Source organism: Macaca fascicularis, chromosome 2 (genome assembly GCF_037993035.2).
Source record: "Macaca fascicularis isolate 582-1 chromosome 2, T2T-MFA8v1.1".
Lineage (NCBI taxonomy): Eukaryota > Metazoa > Chordata > Mammalia > Primates > Cercopithecidae > Macaca > Macaca fascicularis.
The window spans coordinates 169822394-169841944 of record NC_088376.1 but is presented as its reverse complement, the minus strand read 5'-3'; the positions used below and the strand labels follow the sequence as shown (position 1 = coordinate 169841944).

Genomic DNA, 19551 nt, shown 5'->3' with positions numbered 1-19551 from the left:
ACTCCCTCACCCCTACTTCAGAGCATACTTGCAAACACAAGGAAATATTAAAGAGCTGTGCAGCTGGGTATTAACGCAGCTACTGGCCACCATTGTTTTTTTGTTTTTTTGTTTTCCTTAACAGTCTAAAATGACTGAAATGACAAACATAAAATTTGGAATCTGGATGGCAAGCTCATAGAGATTCAGGAGATAGTTGAAACTCAATCCAAGGAATTTGGTAAAATGATCCAAGAGCTGAAAGATGAAATAAGAAAGAAGAAAACCAAACTTTTTAAAGTTTTTAGACATTTTCAGAAAGAAGAAAACCAAACTTCTAGAGCTAAAAACCCCACTACAAGAATTTCATAATATGATTGGAATATTAACAGCAGAATAGACTAAGATGAGGAAAGAATCTCAGCTCGAAGAATGCTTCGAGTCAACTCAGACAAAAATAAAGAAAAAAATTTAATGAACCAAATCTCTGAAAAAATATGGGATTCTATAAAGAGAACAAATCTATGACTCATTGGTACTCCTGAGAAAGAGGGAGAATAAGCAACTTGGGAAATATATTTGAGAATATAGTCCACAAAAATTTCCCCAATCTTATTAGAGAGTTTGACATACAAATTCAAGAAATACAAAGAACCCCAGCTAGATACTATACAAGATGACCATCCCAAGGCACACGGTCATTAGATTCACCAAGCACAATGCAAAAGAAAAAAAATCTTAAAGGCAGCTAAAGAGAAGGGTCGAGTCACATACAGAGGGAACCCCATCAGGCTAGCAGCAGACCTCTGAGCAGAAATCTTACAAACAAGAAGAGACTGGGGGCCTATTTTCAGTGTCCTTATAAAGAAAATAAATTTGAACCAAGAATCTCACATCCTGCCATACTAAGTTTCATAAGTGAAGGAGAAATAAAGTCCTTCTCAGGCAAGCAAATGCTGAGGGAATAAGCTTCAACTAGACCAGTCTTAGAAGAGGTCCTTAAGGGAGTGTTAAACATGGACTCAGAAAAAAAAAAAAAAAAAACAATACCTGCTACCACAAAAACACACTTTAGCAGACAGCTGACAGGCACTATAAAGCAACTACAAAATCAAGTCTACATAACAACCAGCTAACATCATGATGACAGGATCAAAATCACACATATCAATACTAACCTTGAATGTAAACGAGCTAAACACCCCACTTAAAAGTTAGAGTGCCAAACTGGATAAAAAGACAAGAACCAACCATCTGTTGTCTTCAAGAGGCCCATCTCAGATATAATTATACCCATCGGCTCAAAGTAAAAGGATGGAGAAAGATCTACCATGTAAATGGAAAACAAAAAAAGAGCAGGAGTTGCTATTCTTATATCAGATAAAACAGACTTTAAACCAATAAAAATTAAGAAGGATAATGAAGAGCATCACATAATGATAAAGAGTGCAATCCAACAGGAAGACTTAACTATCCTAAATATATATGCACCCAACATTGGAGCACCCAGATTCATAAAACAAGTTCTTCCTGGCCTACAAAAAGACTTAGACAACCACATAATAATAGTGTAAGACCTCAACATCCCACTGACAGCATTAGACAGCTCATCAAGGCAGAAAACTAACAAAAAAACTCTGGACTTAAACTCAACACTTGACCAATTGGACCTAATACACATCCACAGAACACTCAATCCAACAACTTAGAAGATACATTCTTCTCACCTGCACACGGAACATATTCTAAGATTGACCACATGCTTGGTCATAAAGCAAGAGGAAAAGAAATAACTATAATTAGAGAAGAACTTAATGAATTTGAGATATAAAAATCCATACAAAAGATTCATGTTCTCATCAGAGAAGTGCAAATGAAAACCACAATGAGATACCATCTCACACCAGGCAGAATAACTATTATTAAAAAGTCAAAAAAGAGGCTGCTGAGGCTACGGAGAAATGGGAGCACTTATACACCATTGGTGGGAATGTAAATTAGTTCAGCCACTATGGAAAACAGTTTGGAGATTTCTCAAAGAACTTAAAAATGAGCCACCATTTGACCCAGCAATCCTATTACTGGGTATATACACAAAGGAAAATAGATCATTATACCAAAAGACATATGCACTCATGTTCATTGCCATGTGCATTAGTCCGTTCTCACACTGCTAATAAAAACATACCCAAGGCTAGGTAATTTATAAAGGAAAGAGGTTTAATTGACTCACAGCTCAGCATGGCTGGGGATGCCTCAGGAAACTTAAATCACAGTAGAAAAGGAAGTAAACATGTCCTTTTCCACATGGTGGCAGGAAGGAGAAGTGCAGAGTGAAGGGGCGGGGGGAAGCCCCCTATAAAGCCATCAGATCTCATGAGAACTCACTCGTTATCATGAGAATAGCAGCATAAGGGTAACCACTCCGATGATTCAATTACCTCCAATCAGATCCCTCCCTTGACATGTGGGGATTATGGGGACCACAATTCAAGATGAGATCTCGGTAGGGACACAGCCAAACCATAACACAGTGCTATACACAATAGCAAAGACATGGAATCAACCTAGGTGCCTATCAATGGTGGGCTGGACAAAGAAAATCCACATATACACCATTGAATATTACACAGCCATAAAAAAATAACGAAATCATGACCTTTGCAGCAACATGGATGGAGCTGGAGGCGATAATCCTAAGCAAATTCACGCAGGAACAGAAAACCAAATACTACAATTTTCAATTATAAGTGAGAGCTAAAAACATTGAGCACACATGGACATAAACACGGAAACAATAGACACTGCAGACTATTAGAGTGGTGAGGGAAGAAGGAGGGGGGCATTGGCTGAAAAACTACCTATTTGGTACTATGCTCACTACCTGGGTGCAACATACCAATGTAACAATCCTGTACATATATCCCCTGTATCTAAAATAAAAGCTGAATTTTTTTTAGAAAAAAAGAATGCAACAGGTGATATTACTACAGACCCTGTAGACACTAAAAAGATAAGGATATTCATGCATTAATTTGGCATCTTAGATGAAATATACCAATTCCTCAAAAAAACCACAAACTACCATGATTCACCCAATATGAAATAGATCATTTGGGTTAGGTGCAGTTGCTCACGCCTGTAATCCCAGCACTTTGGGAGGCCAAGGCAGGTGGATCACGAGGTCAGCAGATCAAGACCGTCCTGGCCAATATGGCAAAATCCCGTCTCTACTGAAAATACAAAAAAAGTTAGCTGGGTATGGTGGCATGTGCCTGTAGTCCCAGCTATTCAGGAGGCTGAGGCAGAAGAATCACTTGAATCTGGGAGGTGGAGGTTGCAGTGAGCAGAGATTGCACCACTGCACTTCAGCCTGGTGACAGAGCAAGACTCCGTCTCAAAAAAAAAAAGAAAAGAAAAGAAACAGATCATTTGAACATTTGAACAGCCCTATACCTATTAAGAAAGTTGAATTTGTAATTTAAAACCTCCCCAAAAGAAATCTTCAAATTCAAATACTTTCACTGGTGAATTCTACAAAGTGTTTAAAGAATAATTACCACCAATTCCACGCAAGATCTTCCAGAAAATCAAATGGAAAAGAAAATTTTCTGATTCATATTATGAAGCTAGTTTTTATTACCCTGATATTAAAACCAGACAAAGGCAGTGCAAAAAATGAAAATTACAGAAAAATGATCTTCATGAATATAGACAAAACATTTCTCAATGAAATATTAGCAAATAGAATTAATCAATATATAAAATGAATTTTACACTATGCCAAGGAAAGTTTATTTCAGAAATGCAATTCTGATTTAATAATCCATAATCAGTCAATGTAGTCAACCATATTAATAGGCTAAAAAGAAAATCACATGATCATCAATCAATGTAGACAGGCATCTGACAAATTTCTACCCCCATTCATGAAAAAAATTCATGAAAAAGAGGAACCGAGGGGAACTTCCTTAACTTAATAGAGTATCTACAAAACACCTACAAGTAACATTATACTTAATATTGAAAATAAAGTAAGAATGTCAGCTCTCAGCACTATCATAGAACTGGATGTTCTAGCCATGCAATAAGGCAAGAAAATGAAATAGGCATCCTTATCAGAAATAAATAAATAAAACTGCCTATATTCATTCACAGATGAAATTATTAGATGAAATTATTTTCCCATTATTAATGGCAAAACCCACAATTACTTTTGCACCAACCTAATATCATCTACATAGAAATTCCCAAGGAATTTATCAAAACCTCTTAGAACTAATAAGTAAGGTTACAGGACATCAGCTAAACATGTAATCTATGAGTAGCAATGAACATGAGGACACTGAGATTAAAAATACAGTATCATTTAAAATCACTAAAAAAGGAAATAGGTGTAAATCTAACAAAACATGAAAATGAATTATATACTGAAAACTAGTATACGATTTTGATCTACAGGGTCTCGCTCTGTTGCCCAGGCTGGAGTATAGTGGCGTGATCTTGGCTCACTGCCAGCTCTGCCTCCCAGGTTCACACCATTCTCTTGTCTCAGCCTCCCAAGTAGCTGGGACTACAGCATATTGTACCTTCTAATGGAAAACTCAATGTAAGGAAAGATACCAGTTGTCTCTAAATTAATATACAGTTTTAACACAATTACTATGAAATTTCCAACAAGATTTTTTGCAGATATAAACAATATTATTCTAAAATATGGAAATATCAAGGAACTAGAATAGCTACAACAATTTTACAAAAGAAGAATAAAGTAGGAGGAGTTAGTCTTCCCGATTTAAAGGCTCAACATGTAGCTACAATAATCAAGACTGTCGTATTGGTGAAAAGATTGACATATAGATCAATGGAACAGAATACAGAACCTAGAAATAGATCCACACAAAGATGCCCAAATGATCTGGACAAAGATCAAAGCAATTCAGTCAAAGACAGACAACATTTTCAACAAATGATACTACAGTAAATGAAAAGACAAGCTACACACTAGGAAAAAATATTTGCAAACCACATATCTGACACAGGACTAGTATACAGAATATATAAAGAACTCTCAAAACTCAACAGTAAAAAAAGCAAGTGATCCTATTTAAACATGGGCAAAAGGAGACATTTCACCAAACAAGATATACATATGGCAAATAAACACATAAAAAGATGTGCTTATTAACTTAAACTACACTATGCTAACTCATACCAGATACACGTAAACACGTGTGCGCATGTGCAAACAAACATGCACACAGATTAACTCGAGGTGTTGGAAGACCTTAAGGTTTATGTCTTCTCTTTAGCCTCCAGAGTGTCTCTACATTGTCTATGTTATAGTAAAAAAAATAGGGTATCTAACAAGTCCCTTAGTTACCTCTCTATTTCATGTTAATGAGAGAAAATAAGATCGTATGCAAGAAAGAAATACAAACCAGCATCTCCTTCAACTTCTTTTTTCTTTACCCGTTTAATCTTCTTCTTTAGGACCTTCATGAGGAAGTTTGCAAATTTATTGTTTTCTCCAATGGCTGTTTGAAAACCAGCATAGAGTGCCTTTTCTTGCTCCTGGAGTTTGGTGATTTCATTCTTTTTCTCTTCCATCTCTTTAAGAGTTTCATTTATTTTCCACTAAATGAATAAAAACAAGAAAAAATGATAAATATTTCTGATAAACCAAGTTCAGAGAGCAATGTACTTTACAATGCAAGGTTACATTTTTTTGTTGTTGTTTTTGTTTTTGTTTTGAGGCGGAGTCTCGCTCTGTCGCCCAGGCTGGAGGGCAGTGGCGCGATCTCGGCTCATTGCAAGTTCGGCTTCCCAGGTTCACACCATTCTCCTGCCTCAGCCTCCAGAGCAACTGGGACTACAGGCGCCCGCCACCACGCCCGGCTAATTTCTTTTTGTATTTTTAGTAGAGAGGGGGTTTCACCATATTAGCCAGGATGGTCTCCATCTCCTGACCTCACGATCCGCCCGCCTCGGCCTCCCAAAGTGCTGGGATTACAGGCTTGAGCCACCTCGCCCGGCCGGTTACAGTTTACAAATATATTTTTTAAAACATCTTAAAAGAAGTTTATATTTCTGATGTTTGCAGAGCCATCAATTTATTGGTTAAAATTTTATAATTCCTTTGTAAAAATCAGTTATGTTTAGAATTAGAAAATCAGCTTTTTTAGTGCTAAACATCCCCCCAAAATCTAAATTAAATTGAAACTTTTCCTTGAAATTCCTTAAATTGAATATGTGGATGTCAGCTAATATTTTTGCATGTGTAGTCTCAAAAACCAAAGAATTTTTTGTACTGATATATGATAACTAAAACAAAAAGACATATAATTTCTAGTGAAGCTAATATACCTAAAAATGAATGTTACTATGTAGCATATACTACCTATTTAACAGAATCTTTTTTCTTTTAAAACAAAGCTAGTACAATTTATTTTCTGAAAGTTAATATACAAATATAACAAATAATGGAACCTCATTTCTTATGATATTCAATCATATATTACACTGAAGCTATCATACTTAAGAAACTTACCAGCTTCTCTTTCAGTTATTTTCATAAGGATAACTTAAAATCAAAACTCAATTTTATATCATAGCTTACTTTTTTGTTTTTTAGGGAACCCAGCTCGCCAGGCTGGAGTAGACTGGCACAATCAAAGGCTCACTTTTGAAAATTTTATTCTCTTACCTTACAGAATATCAGACCAAATTTACTAAAAAATCTAAATCATTTCTCTTTGACCATGAATACTAAAGATGGAGAGTAGGTAGGAATAACAGGAAAAAGGAGGAGGGGAAAGAAGACAAGAAAGAGATGAGGGCTAGAACAAGTAGGAGAATTGAGTTAAGAAGAAAAATAAAAAGAAATCAAGCTTCTCCGTAACTAAGGGAGGAGCCAGCTAGGATTCTTCTGCCCATTCATACTTGCATGTACTGTTCCTCTTTGTCCAAGGAATTAACACGCTCTTGGAGTATGTTCTCCTGTTTTTCAAAATTCTTCAGGAGAAGTATTTCTTGAAATAAGGTGACATGGTGCAGATCAGATAATTTCATCTGAGTATCTAGTTTCAGTTTCTGATGTCTAAGGAGACGGAGTTCTGCATCAAAAGTGACAATCAGTTCTTTGACCTGAGAGGGAAAAAATATTTGAGGATACGTTAGAAGACTAGATGAATGCATTTTTAAACTATCTAACAATACTAATTTGTAATAAATCATTTTTTATTATGCCCTTACGGATGGAGAATTGTGTGTGTGTGTGTGTGTGTGTGTGTGTGTAGTCACAAAAATAAATTCATTAATTACATTAAGTTTGCATAAGTTAATTTATTAAGTGGTAGGAACTGTGTAACTAGAAGTCCTTTCAGCTATTTCTTCACCATTGACTAAGCCATAAATCAAGAATGCCCTTCTACAGTACACTGTGTAGCTTATGAGCTCTCTGAGTGGGTAGCGTTTCTGTCTCCTCTTTATTCTCCACAGTATCTCTACAATCCCTTTTATATAGTAAACACAAATAAATACATTTCCCAACTTCTTATGTTGAAAATTTTCAAACCTACAGAACGGTAAATATTTTAAAATACATAAAATAATCATGGAGTCACAAAAAACCTGTTCAATCTTTTTCTAAGACTGAAGAAATTAAGGTCAAAGGTAGTTTTCCTGATAAGAGCCTAAGTATCCCAAGTCCTAGTTCAGACTTTAATTCACTATGGTCCTACTAATTTGAAGTCTTCAGTTTTGTTCTGATTTTGGTAAAGCTTTCGCCCCCAGTATCACAAAGGAGAATAAGAGGCCAAGAGAGAGCCCCAAGGGCTGATTCTCCTGAGGAAACTGTAACAATAGGAAGAGACAAACCATTCTATGTTTTTAATTAGTTTGTACATGATAGGCAGCCTCAACTGTCAAAAGCCTGTAATAAGTGAGGACCCAGACTGGGGCTGAGGAGAGAAAGAGATCTGTGGGTTTGGAGCAGTGAAACTACCAGAGAAATTCAGAGAGCTGAAAAAAAAAAAAAAAAAAAAACAGAGAGAAGAAAAAATTAAACTTTTAAGTAACTATCGCTATAGACTATATGTCTGGGCTCCCCTTTAAAGCTTGTTTAACAAACTTGAATTATTACTGCATTTATTTGGAGGCAGGCCTATATTTTCTTCAGTGCAACACCATTCTTAAACTGAACCACATAGGTCTCCAAGTCTGTAAGGATTACACTTGTTTTATTCTCTCCAACCCCAATAGCCTATAAGCTTTGTGAAGACAGAGAACATGTCTTTCTTAGGAATTGTTGTATCCCTAATCCTATCTATCAGTGTCCCTGCATATAGAACATCCAATAAATATTTGTTAAATTAATAAATTAGTTACAATTAAATCAATTAAAACCTTTGACTGAATATCTATGGTATATTTGACATTGTCCTAGACAATGTGGAGGAATCAGAAGAAGTATACGTGGCCCTTTGCTCAAGAATTATGTAATTTAATTTTCAAGACAATACTAATACCCATGAAACAGCAAGGAAAATTAGTGTAAAACATGAGATGCTTATTACAGGTGCAACTGGAGTTTAGAAACAAGGAAAGCATAAGTAATGTGAGCGGAAAATGCTGGAGAGGGTTTGGAACTGAGCCGTGCTTTGATGACTCAACTCTGGAAGGAAGTCATTACTGGTAGAAGGAAACAGCAAAGGAAAAAGCACGGATATAAAACTCAGAATGGTGTGGGAGAAAAAGGTGGAGTGAAAAGAGGCAAGAACAGTGAGAAAACAGGGCTGGACAAAGAAGAGATAATGGTGAAGAATAAGGCTGGAAAGCTATTGAGGGCATCACCACTGGCTGGAGATGGAAAGACACACTGAGGAAAGGGAATCCATATGGCTGGCAGCAGAGAGTTATCTCTCCAAGAAAGGTTCTTTTCCCTTCATATTCAAAGAACATCCTGCCCAACAGGTCCTAGTCTGGACCTGATTTTCCTAGAAATAAAAATAGTTGCCATTCCAGCTCCAGAACAATCTCAAACCCAGTAGTCACCATAAACACTTCTACTAATGGAACAAACCACATATTAGAGAAAAAGGATGGTGTGAAAAGTAGAGGGTGCCCTGTTTCTCTGGAAAATTCTTAACTATGTTCCATCCATCATCTATGTTCCATCCATCATCTAAAAGCTGCTCCTCCACTTCCCCTTTACGATGACTTCAGTTGGATGCCAAGTAACTGAAACATGGGCTTCCCCTTCATTCTTTGCCAGCTTTCCAAAACAAAACAAAACAAAAGTTTAAAAGCTCTGTAGTTCTGGGAAGAGCACAATGATTTCCAGAAGGCCAAGGATGGGGAAGAAGCCAAGCCATCACTGAGTGGTGAGTTGGTCAGGGTTTGGGAAAGGTTCATGCAGAGAAATTTAAAATAAATAAAAAACCCAACCCATTTTTTTCCCTTCTCTTCTCTCTTTCAGCTTTAACTAGGAACAGGTTCACCCCTTACCCTGTTGACCAAATACTGTTGCATGTACACGTGTTTAATCTCATCTCTCTTCATAATTTCCAGCTCCACATCCGTTGGCTCTGCTTTTTCAAATTCCATATACTTTGGTATATCCAGGCTGAGTGTTGATGCCTTTGATGATCTAGACATTGAATCTCGGGTTGTCAAATCCCCATCCTTTCCAGAAGAGAGCTTGAGGAATCCTCCACCTGGGCCTCCAGACCCTGTCTGTTCCACTCCGGGGGACTTTTCATCGTCACTTTTCATATGCTGTTGCTTAAAATTTAGGAGAGTTTCTTCATCATACTGAAATCTCTTTTCTGGAACTTCTTCCGGGTGTATCTGAGGAATATGGGGAATGGGTATGTGCTTGGATACGTGAAGAGTCGACTGAATGTTCTTCAGTTCTTGTACCAGGCACTGTATTTCCTCAACAACAGCCACTTTAAGGTCTCTAAGAGACACAATGCACTTGTTCATGTACCTTTTATTTCCATGGACCTGAAAAAAAGAAGAGGAAGGAAACAACAGTACAACCGTCTGACAAATAACTGCATGGAGTACGATCTGCTCTTTTCCCTTGCTGAAAGGCCTAGCAAAAATTCAAGATAAAAATTCATCTGATCATACCTTTTTACCACCAAGTTTCCCTTTTCTCTAATATTTAGGATTTTTTCCATTTAGCTCCTCTAAGATGGAAGGACAGTTTAGATGTGACCTCTGGTATCTCTTGGCTTCCCACGATTTGTTCCCTCCAGATGGCTTATGTGGCTGAGTTCCCCTGTCCTCCTTTACTACTCCATGGAAGTCCTTCCTGGAGCCTTATTCAAGTTGGATACTCTCTCCAGGGAGGAAGGGAACAGGAAGGCGATTAATGCATTTTCCTGCTGGAACTTTGAATCCCTTGGACTTAGACTCACTTAGGGCTGCCCACCTAGGCCCAAACTACAGGTTAGCCTATTTTCATTCTGAATTTTGGCCACATGATTATCATTACTCCTTGTGTAGGCAAGGCCATGATTCTGAATTTCAGTAGCATGTCACACCAAGAGACTGCAGGATCCTTCCTTCATTCCTTCTCCATTTATCTAAGCCAAGCTGTGCCTCTGCTTCCAGGCACAGGGGCTATATAATCTCATTGCTCTTTCATTACGAGCTGTCTCCCTGGTCTCTGTTGTCTAAATGCCATTCCCAGAGCCTGAGAGCACATGCAACCCTACTTTCTGTGTGCAGTTAGGCTACTAGATTGTCCAAAGGCCATGAAGAGTTACTTTTCATAGGAAGATCAAAAGTCACTCCTTCAAGCAGTCTTACAAAAGCCACATATATATTTACTATCTGCAACACAGAAAACTATATCAAGATAGAGGATATGTTCTGCAACTTGAAAATAAACCTTTAAACCACTAAGGTTTAAACTCAAAAGCCAACAGTTGGGTGAATGACAACCACCTCTGAAGTGTCTGATGGATTGCAGATTAGGCCACCAAGAACGAACCCAAATCACTGATGGCTATACGACCTACCTCTTTAAGGAGCCTCTTCACACATCAATTCTTTCTTTCTAGTTTTACAAATACCACACAGCCGGGCGCGGTGGCTCAATCAAGCCTGTAATCCCAGCCCTTTGGGAGGCCGAGACGGGCGGATCACGAGGTCAGGAGATCGAGACCATCCTGGCTAACACAGTGAAACCCCGTCTCTACTAAAAAATACAAAAAACTAGCCGGGCGAGGTGGCGGGCGCCTGTAGTCCCAGCTACTCGGGAGGCTGAGGCAGGAGAATGGCGTGAACCCAGGAGGCGGAGCTTGCAGTGAGCTGAGATTTGGCCACTGCACTCCAGCCTGGGCAAGAGAGCCAGACTCCGCCTCAAACAAAACAAAACAAAACAAAACAAACAAACAAATACCACACAAACCTAAATACTGGCTGAGAAAAAAGATGAACAATACACTATTTTAAAAATATTTAATACTTTTCAATGATTTTCAATTTGACCATGACAATAAAGACCATTTATGGATTTTGGCCATTAAATTAACCCTATGAGGTATACCAGACATGTCTTGTTGTTAATTGGTATTAATACTCTTTTTACAGATGAAATAAAAGGCTTAGGGAGATTTGTATGACTTAGCAAAGTTCACATGGCTATTAAGTGGCAGAGATGGAAACAGAACTCCAGTCTTCTGACTTGTAGAAAAAGGTGTTCTATGTGATTTTATTTTAACAAAGCAAATTTCAATGTAATGCAATTAAGTTGAAGACATCATACCTGCCCATCTCCTCAACTAGAGTATGAAATTTCAGATTGGATAAATCGTGGTCATAAGAACATTTCTCTACAATGATGGAGGTAACATGATGAATAAATAAAAATTACCTTAGAAGAACAACTAGGAAAACAATCCAAATGGTCATTACTAAAATGTCCAAATTGTCCACTTTGATGAGAAACACACAGTTATGAGCTATGAAAACGGATTTGTGGATATGAATTGCCAAGCCAGGACCCTTGTGCTACTGGGATGCATCTCTTTGGTGAAACAGAAAAAGACACCCATTCCTCAGGACACTTCATTTTCATTTGTCAGATAATTATAAAATATTCAAAAATACTATTAATATATCTGTGATGTGATTGGTACCCTCTCCAAAGTGATGCCTTGAAATGTGCAACCTCCACAACCACACTAGGTTACCGTGTATCAAGTTCTCCTAAAAGTAGTAGCTCAGATGACCTCTAAGCCTTTAAGTATAAAAAGTCACTTGTCAGTCCAAATGGTGATTAAGGAATTAATATAGCAGGAAGAGGAACTTTGATAAGAAAACGGGGATCAGAATGATCAGGATGATTGAAAGTGGTTTGGAGGAATGCAGACAAAATAACAAAGAAATATATTAGTTTGTTAGCATTGAGTTGCCTAGAAAAGTTTGGAAGTCCTACAAAAAAAAAAAAAAAGGCTAAATAATGGCCTTTTTAATCTAAGTCCTTAGTGGTCCATGGCAACAAAAAACTAAATCCAATGAGGATTTGTTTGAATTTCAGAGGTTCAAAGTCCACAAAATATAATGCTTACCCATGAAACTGGTACTGAAACATGGTATTTTAAGGAAAGCTCAAAGACAGAATGAGTCTTCTGAGAAATGCTAACTCAACAAAGATGTATTAATACTTCTAATAAGGCCACAGTAAAAAAGAGATAGAGACATTCATCAGACAGTCAAACTCTGACCTAGAATACTAGATATCCCTGATGACCCTGCCACACCTGTCAGGTAATACCCATCTATAACCCTCAGATACACTGTAAGTATTTGCAGCTGGTTCTTCCATATTAGCTGACTAACCATGGACAAATCTCTTGTCCTCTCTGGGCCTCAGTTTCCTTATTTGTAAAAAGAGGACATTCTAGATAATCATGGAAGTCTTTTCCAGTTCTAAATTTCTAAGGTTGTATATTCTTATTGACCAGATAGGGCTTGACCAGATAGGGAAATGAGTGGTTTTAGCAGAATTTAATTAAGAACCCAGGGTGCTTTCTCCATTGTCATAAAATCTGTAGATAAGTACCAAAGAATCTAGGTGTCCTAGTTCCTCTTCCTTCTTGGCAGCATTTATTCTCATGTGCTCAGGTATCTTATAGTCTGGGGCTGTCTTCAGATTGAAATCTCCCATATACACCTGGGCTTCTTTGATGGCTTGAAGATCTTTAGGATCTTCATAGTCGTCACCAGGTTTACTCTTGTATCTATTAGAAAAATAGACAACCCAGACACAAATATGACAATAAACTCCAATTTGTCTACATTAATATAGGCATATATTCAAATTTAATCATTATACAAAAGTTTAATTTCAAATCTGTGATGCCACTTTTGTCACAGAGCCCAAGCATTTTTTAAAAGTCAATTACTACTTTTAAAGTATCCCAAGCAAAATAATATACAATTATATAAATAGGAACCAATCACTAGATTGTACTGAAATAATCTGAATTACTGGTAGGCTTTGATTCACTTCTAAGTAATTCATATTAACATTGTTACTTATTCTCTTGATATAAATTACGTCTTGGAAATTAGGTGGGTTTTTTAATGACTACAAAGTCAATTAAACTTTTTTTTTTTTTTTTTTTTGAGATGGAGTCTCACTCTTTTTGCCTGGCTGGAGTGAGTGGTACAATCTCGGCTCACTGCAACCTCCACCTCCCAGGTTCAAGTGATTCTCCTGCCTCAGCCTTCCAAGCAGCTGGGACTACAGAGATGGTCTCGATCTCCTGACCTCGTGATCTGCCTGCCTCAGCCTCCCAATGAGATGGGATTATAGTCGTGAGCCATTATGCCCAGACAATTAAACTTTGTATTTGCATAAGTGCTTGCTGTAAAATTTTCAGAAAAGGTATCTAGTTTAAGATGATAGCATGAGCATGCATATTTGCCTCTCCCTCTGTACCCAAATTCCATGAAAATGACAGTATAGAAGTACAAAAAGTTGTAAATTATCAGAAATCTAAGAATGGAATAGAAAGCCATGAGCAAACCAGTGACACTGATCCATTTCTGGAAGACAAAAAGAAGATAAAATTACATTAGTGAATAAACCAGACCAAACTATAGCCCAGAATATCCACAAGATAAGGCCACAAAAAGGATTGAATATTATCTTCTTGGTGAAGTCCCTAGAATGCTCCAAGCACAAACAGGACAAGTACAGAATGGAATGCTAGATATATTTAGCAAAATTAATTAAAGGATTGAAAAAAAATGCTTAAACCAGTTGGACCCTCCCAAACTTTCCCACCTGCATACATACAAAACAGTGGCAATCTTTATATCCAGACTAAAATCAAAGAATTATTCTCTACAGAAACTGAACTCTCTGCTTTGGAAGTACTAAGGTATCTAAAGGTATAGGCTATCATAATACCTTGGTACTAATAAAAGGCCCTTCATTGGGAGATCCCAACATACCTGTCTAATTTTTTAAAGTAAAGTCTACTAGCCAACACGAGCATGTATATGTAGCTCTCAGAGGAAACCCATACCATCTATTGTATTAACTGACAATCATTTATTTGTGTAAAACTGCACTAAAATGAAGGATTACTATTTTTAAAGAAAAGGAAAGGAGAAAGGGAGAAAGGAAGGGAAGGAAAGAAAAAGGAAGGGAAGGGAAGAGAAGAGCTACTTCTGCCTCTGGCCACGTGAGAGTAACAGCACCCATTGTTATCCTCATAATATAAACAACCAGAAAACTGAATAAAAATATGTGAAACAATTATGTTCAGACATTGAAAATAAAGAGCATAAAACTGTAATTCTTGAGAAAAGTAAAAAGACATGATCCTTATTATCTCCTGGCTGCCGCATAGAGGAAATTACCAGCCTGTGGAGTAGGATCAGGATCCCAAACACAGCCCAGGGAACTCACTGACTGAGGAGACAGAGATTAGAGTACAAGGAGGCCAAATTTGGTGCTAAGAAATTTGTGGAAAAGAATATCAGAGATACACAAAGAAATGCCTCTGAAAATCTACATAGAACCTTAACATTTTGGCTGAGTATTAATCTGTACATGCGTAATGTGAACCACCATGAAGCTGGGCAAAGAACAACTCCTGGAAAAAGTACAATTACTGGGAAACTGTAGAACAAATAATTCTCATAGTTTACACATAGCTGGGAATCACTCATGTTCCCACCAACTGGAGAGACCTTGTTGAGTACAGAGGACATTCAAGAATAACCATAAAAAATCATGCCTTCAAAGACAAAAAGGCATAGAAGATATGAAAAACATTATCAATCATCTTGTCCTAATTGACATTTATAGAACACTACACCAAACAATGCAAGAAAGCATATTCTTTTCAAGCACGTATTGAACTTTTATGTAGACAGACTGTATATGCAGGGCCATAACACAGTTCTCCATAAATCTTTAAAAATTTAAACTATATAGACTATTTTCTATTACCACAAACAACTAAATTAGAAATCTAATTTAGGAAGATATTTTTTAAACTCCAAATCTTTGGAAACTAAATTGCAAGTCAAGGAAGTAATCACAAGTGATGTTAGAAATACTTTGGAGGCCGGGTGCGGTGGCTCAAGCCTGTAATCCCAGCACTTTGGGAGGCCAAGACGGGCGGATCACGAGGTCAGGAGATCGAGACCATCCTGGCTAATACGGTGAAACCCTGTCTCTGCTAAAAACAACAAAAAACTAGCTGGGCGAGGTGGCGGGCGCCTGTAGTCCCAGCTACTCGGGAGGCTGAAGCAGGAGAATGGCATGAACTCGGGAGGCGGAGCTTGCAGTGAGCTGAGATCCAGCCACTGCACTCCAGCCTGGGCGACAGAGTGAGACTCCGTCTCAAAAAAAAAAAAAAAAAAAAAAAAAAAAAAGAAATACTTTGGACTACGTGATAATAAATATCTACCATATGAAAATGTGTAATGCAGCTAACTCAATGCTTAGGAGGAAATTTATAGTTTAAATGTTTATATTACAAAGGAAGAAGGGCATAGAATCAAAACTTATACACAGGTTTACACACTAAGAAGCAAGAAACTAAAAGCTAATTAAACCTAAGTTAACTAGAAGGGAAGAAATTATAAAAATAATAGTAAATCAATGACAGAGAAAGCAGACCAAACAATATTTTAAAATCTATGACCAAAAGCTAGTTCTTTGAAAAGATCTATAATGTGGGTAAATCACTAGCTGGAATGATGAAGAAAAAGAGATAATATGAAAATTAACAATGTAAATAAAACAGAGGGCATCAAAACAGATACTACAGAAATTAAATATAAGGGAATAATATACACTACTTCATGCCAATAAAATTAACAACTTAGACGAAACGCACAAATTTCTTCAAAGACACAAATTATAAAAACTGACTCAAGAAGAAATAGAACATCTGGATAGTACTATAACAACAAAAATTTTAAATTTGTATTTAAAACTATCCCTCAAAGAATACTTACAGATGGATTCATTGACAAATTCCTTAGTAAAGCAGAAGAAAGAAAACAGAAATCCAAAACATAGAACAAACAGAAAACAAAATATAGAATCGCAGATGTAAGGCCTAAATATACATAAGTACGTTAAACATAAATGGTCTAAATATACCATTGAATGACAGAAATGGGCAGTGTGGACTTAAAAACATAACCCAATTGTATGTTGCCTAGTGAAGTTAGTGAAGACACTAACTTCAAATATAAAAGTATAGGTAGGTTGAGGTAAAGGATGGAAACAGTTATATTATTTAAACACTGAATGCTTTCCAAGATAAGGAACAAAGTGTGGATGCTAGTTCTTCCCACTGTATTTCAATATAGTACTGGAAGTTCTAGCCAGTGCAATAACAAAAGGAAATAAACTGCAAACAGATTAGAAATAAAACTGCCCCTGTTTCCAAATGGCATGGTTGTCTACACATAAAATATCAAGAAACCTACCAAAAAAACTCTTACAACTGAGACAGTTCAGAAAGGCCACAGGATACTAGATAAACATACAAAAATCAATTGTATTTCTATACTAGCAGCGAATGTGAACACATAGACACCAATATTAAAAACACAATGGTATTTAAAATTGCTCAAAAAAGAAATGCTTACATGCAAATCTAACAAAACATGAACAGAACCTTTTATGCTGAAAACAGCAAAACACTGATGAAAGAAATCAAAGATCTAAATAAATGGAAAGTCATACCATGTCCATGGATTAGAAGACTCAACACAATAAAGATAAAAATTATCTCCAAATTAATACACTGCTTTAACATAATTCTTATTGAAATTATGGCAAGATTTTCTATACATATAGACAAGATTTTTCTGAAATTTATATGGAAAGAAAAGTAATTATAATGTCTAAAATAATTTTGAAAAATAAAATGAGAGGAATCACTCTACCAGATTTCAAGATCTATTATATAGATATATGAATCAAGACAATATACTGTTGGTAAGAGGACAGATATATAGATCAACAGACTTGAAAGTAAACCCAGAAATAGACCCACACAAATATGTCCAAATGATTTCTGACAAAGATGCAAAAGGAATTCAATGGAGGAAATGTCTTTTCAGCAAAAATGCTAGAGTAATTGGACATCTGTAAGAAAAAAACAAATCTCAACCTAAGTCTGATGCCTTATTTAAAAATTAGCTTAAATATAAAAAGAAAAACTATAAAATGTTTAAACAAAAATAGGATAAAATATTTGGGACCTAGGGCCAGGCAGAGTTCTTAGACTTGACATCAAAATCAAGATTTATATAAGGAAAATTGATAAACTGAACATCAACTAAATTAAAAGCTGTTGCTCTGTGACAAACTCTGTTAAGGGAGGCCAAGTGCAGTGGTTCACACCTGTAATCCTAGCACTTTGGGAGGACAGGGAAGGTAGATCACTTGAGGTCAGGGGTTCCAAACCAGCCTGGCCAACATGATGAAACCCTGTCTCTACTAAAAAAAATTGCAAAAGTTAGTGGGGCATGGTGGCACATGTTTGTAATCCAAGCTACTTGGGAGGCTGAGGCAGGAGGATCATTTGAACCCAGGAGACGGAGTTTGCAGTGAGCCAAGATTGCACCACTGCACGCCAGCCTGGGCAACACACGAGACTTTGTCTCAAAAAAAAAGAAAGAAAGAAAGAACAAACTCTGTTAAGGGAATGAAAAGATAAGCTACAGATTAAGAGACTAAGATAAAATATTTATAAACTATATATCCAGCTAGCATATAGTACACATCCAGGACTAGTATCTAGAATATAAAAAGAAGTCTAAAATCTCAACAGTAAAAGGGAGAACAATCCTATTCATATGTGAGAAAAAGACACAAAGGGCCATGTCACCAAAAATATACAGATGGCAAATAAACCAATGAAAACATGTGCTTGTCACGTGAAACTACCTCATACCAGATTTTTTTTTAAATCCCCAAATCTCTCTGCTGCTTGCAGAGCAGACTGCTTCTCAGTGTCTGTCAGGGTCTGATCGAAAAGTAACATAACATGTCTCCAGGAGCATTCAAACATTTGGGTGAAATTCTAGAAAGTCTCTCAGGCTCATCTGAAAAGTTGCCAAGATCTCTCTTAATTTGCATTAAGTCCCGTAGGGAGATGGGGACCTTGGCCTAACTGGGCCCAAATTCACTGGGTATCTGTTGGAGGGGCAAGAGTGAGACTGGGGCTTGTTTAGGGTAAGGATTTCTAGGAGAGGGCAAGTGAGGGGCTGAAGCTGGATAAGGAGGTTGGGGTGGATCTGGAGGAGCAAGGCTGGAGGGAGCTCACTTCTCTGCTGGGGGTGCCTCTGGGAGTCATATCTTTAATTCGCTAGGCTTACCCCTTGCAACCTGAGATGGCCAACAGGAGGGCTGGATCAATCCTACACTGTTGGCAAGTCTGGATTGCCTTGCAAGCTATAGAAAGCCTGCACATATGGGGCTTACAGACCATCTGTCCTCACATCCACAGAAAAAGTCCAACTGCTGAATGGTATAAAAATGAATGGGTCCTTCCTGAGGCCAAGCCATCCTTCCTGTAAATCACAATTTGGCCAAATCCTTGTGCAGAGGGCTATGAGGGGTTTTTCCTCCAGATTCTGAGGGTCAAACAGTCCCAGTGGTTCAGGATACACTCCAGAGGAGTATAAGCTGGGGGTGGTGAAGAGAACTGGTTGCCCATTCTGAAAGACAGGGAATAGAGGCATCCCTCCTTCCTTTCCTTCTTTCAGTGAAAACTCAGGGTGTGATGGAGACGGAAAGCAAGCATCCTCCTTTCACTTTCCACCCCTTATCCCTGAGCTGGCCATAGGTACCACTGCGGTATGTACCCATGAAGCAGGGGAAACCTGGAGAATAGTAGTTAACCACCCTCACCTATGCCTCCATTTCTCCCTGCTGTCGGAAAACTGAGTTCCGTGGGTCTGTTTATGCCATGAAGCATGGTCTCCTTCCATGGGGTGGGGGGTTTAGTCGGCAGGAATTGGTCCTGCTTTACATTGTGCCTGTTGCCTGGCTTTGGATCCCTCAGA

The 19551-nt window shown here is 37.5% G+C and overlaps 1 protein-coding gene across 5 annotated transcripts in view; it reads right to left on the bottom strand.

Annotated features, from left to right (window-relative positions):
• CFAP44 (cilia and flagella associated protein 44) overlaps nucleotides 1-19551 on the bottom strand; it is a 148926-nt gene that overhangs the window by 26444 nt on the left and 102931 nt on the right. For all 5 annotated transcript variants that reach the window (XR_006695992.2, XM_005548130.5, XM_005548134.5 and 2 more), the window contains 4 exons: nucleotides 13061-13238; nucleotides 9487-9987; nucleotides 6922-7125; nucleotides 5421-5616 (listed from right to left, as the gene is read on the bottom strand). Coding sequence is in view for 4 of the 5 variants with exons in the window: in XM_005548130.5 (XP_005548187.2) it covers nucleotides 5421-5616; nucleotides 6922-7125; nucleotides 9487-9987; nucleotides 13061-13238 (1079 nt within the window). In the remaining variant the exon portion in view is untranslated. The remainder of the gene's footprint in view (nucleotides 1-5420; nucleotides 5617-6921; nucleotides 7126-9486; nucleotides 9988-13060; nucleotides 13239-19551) is intronic.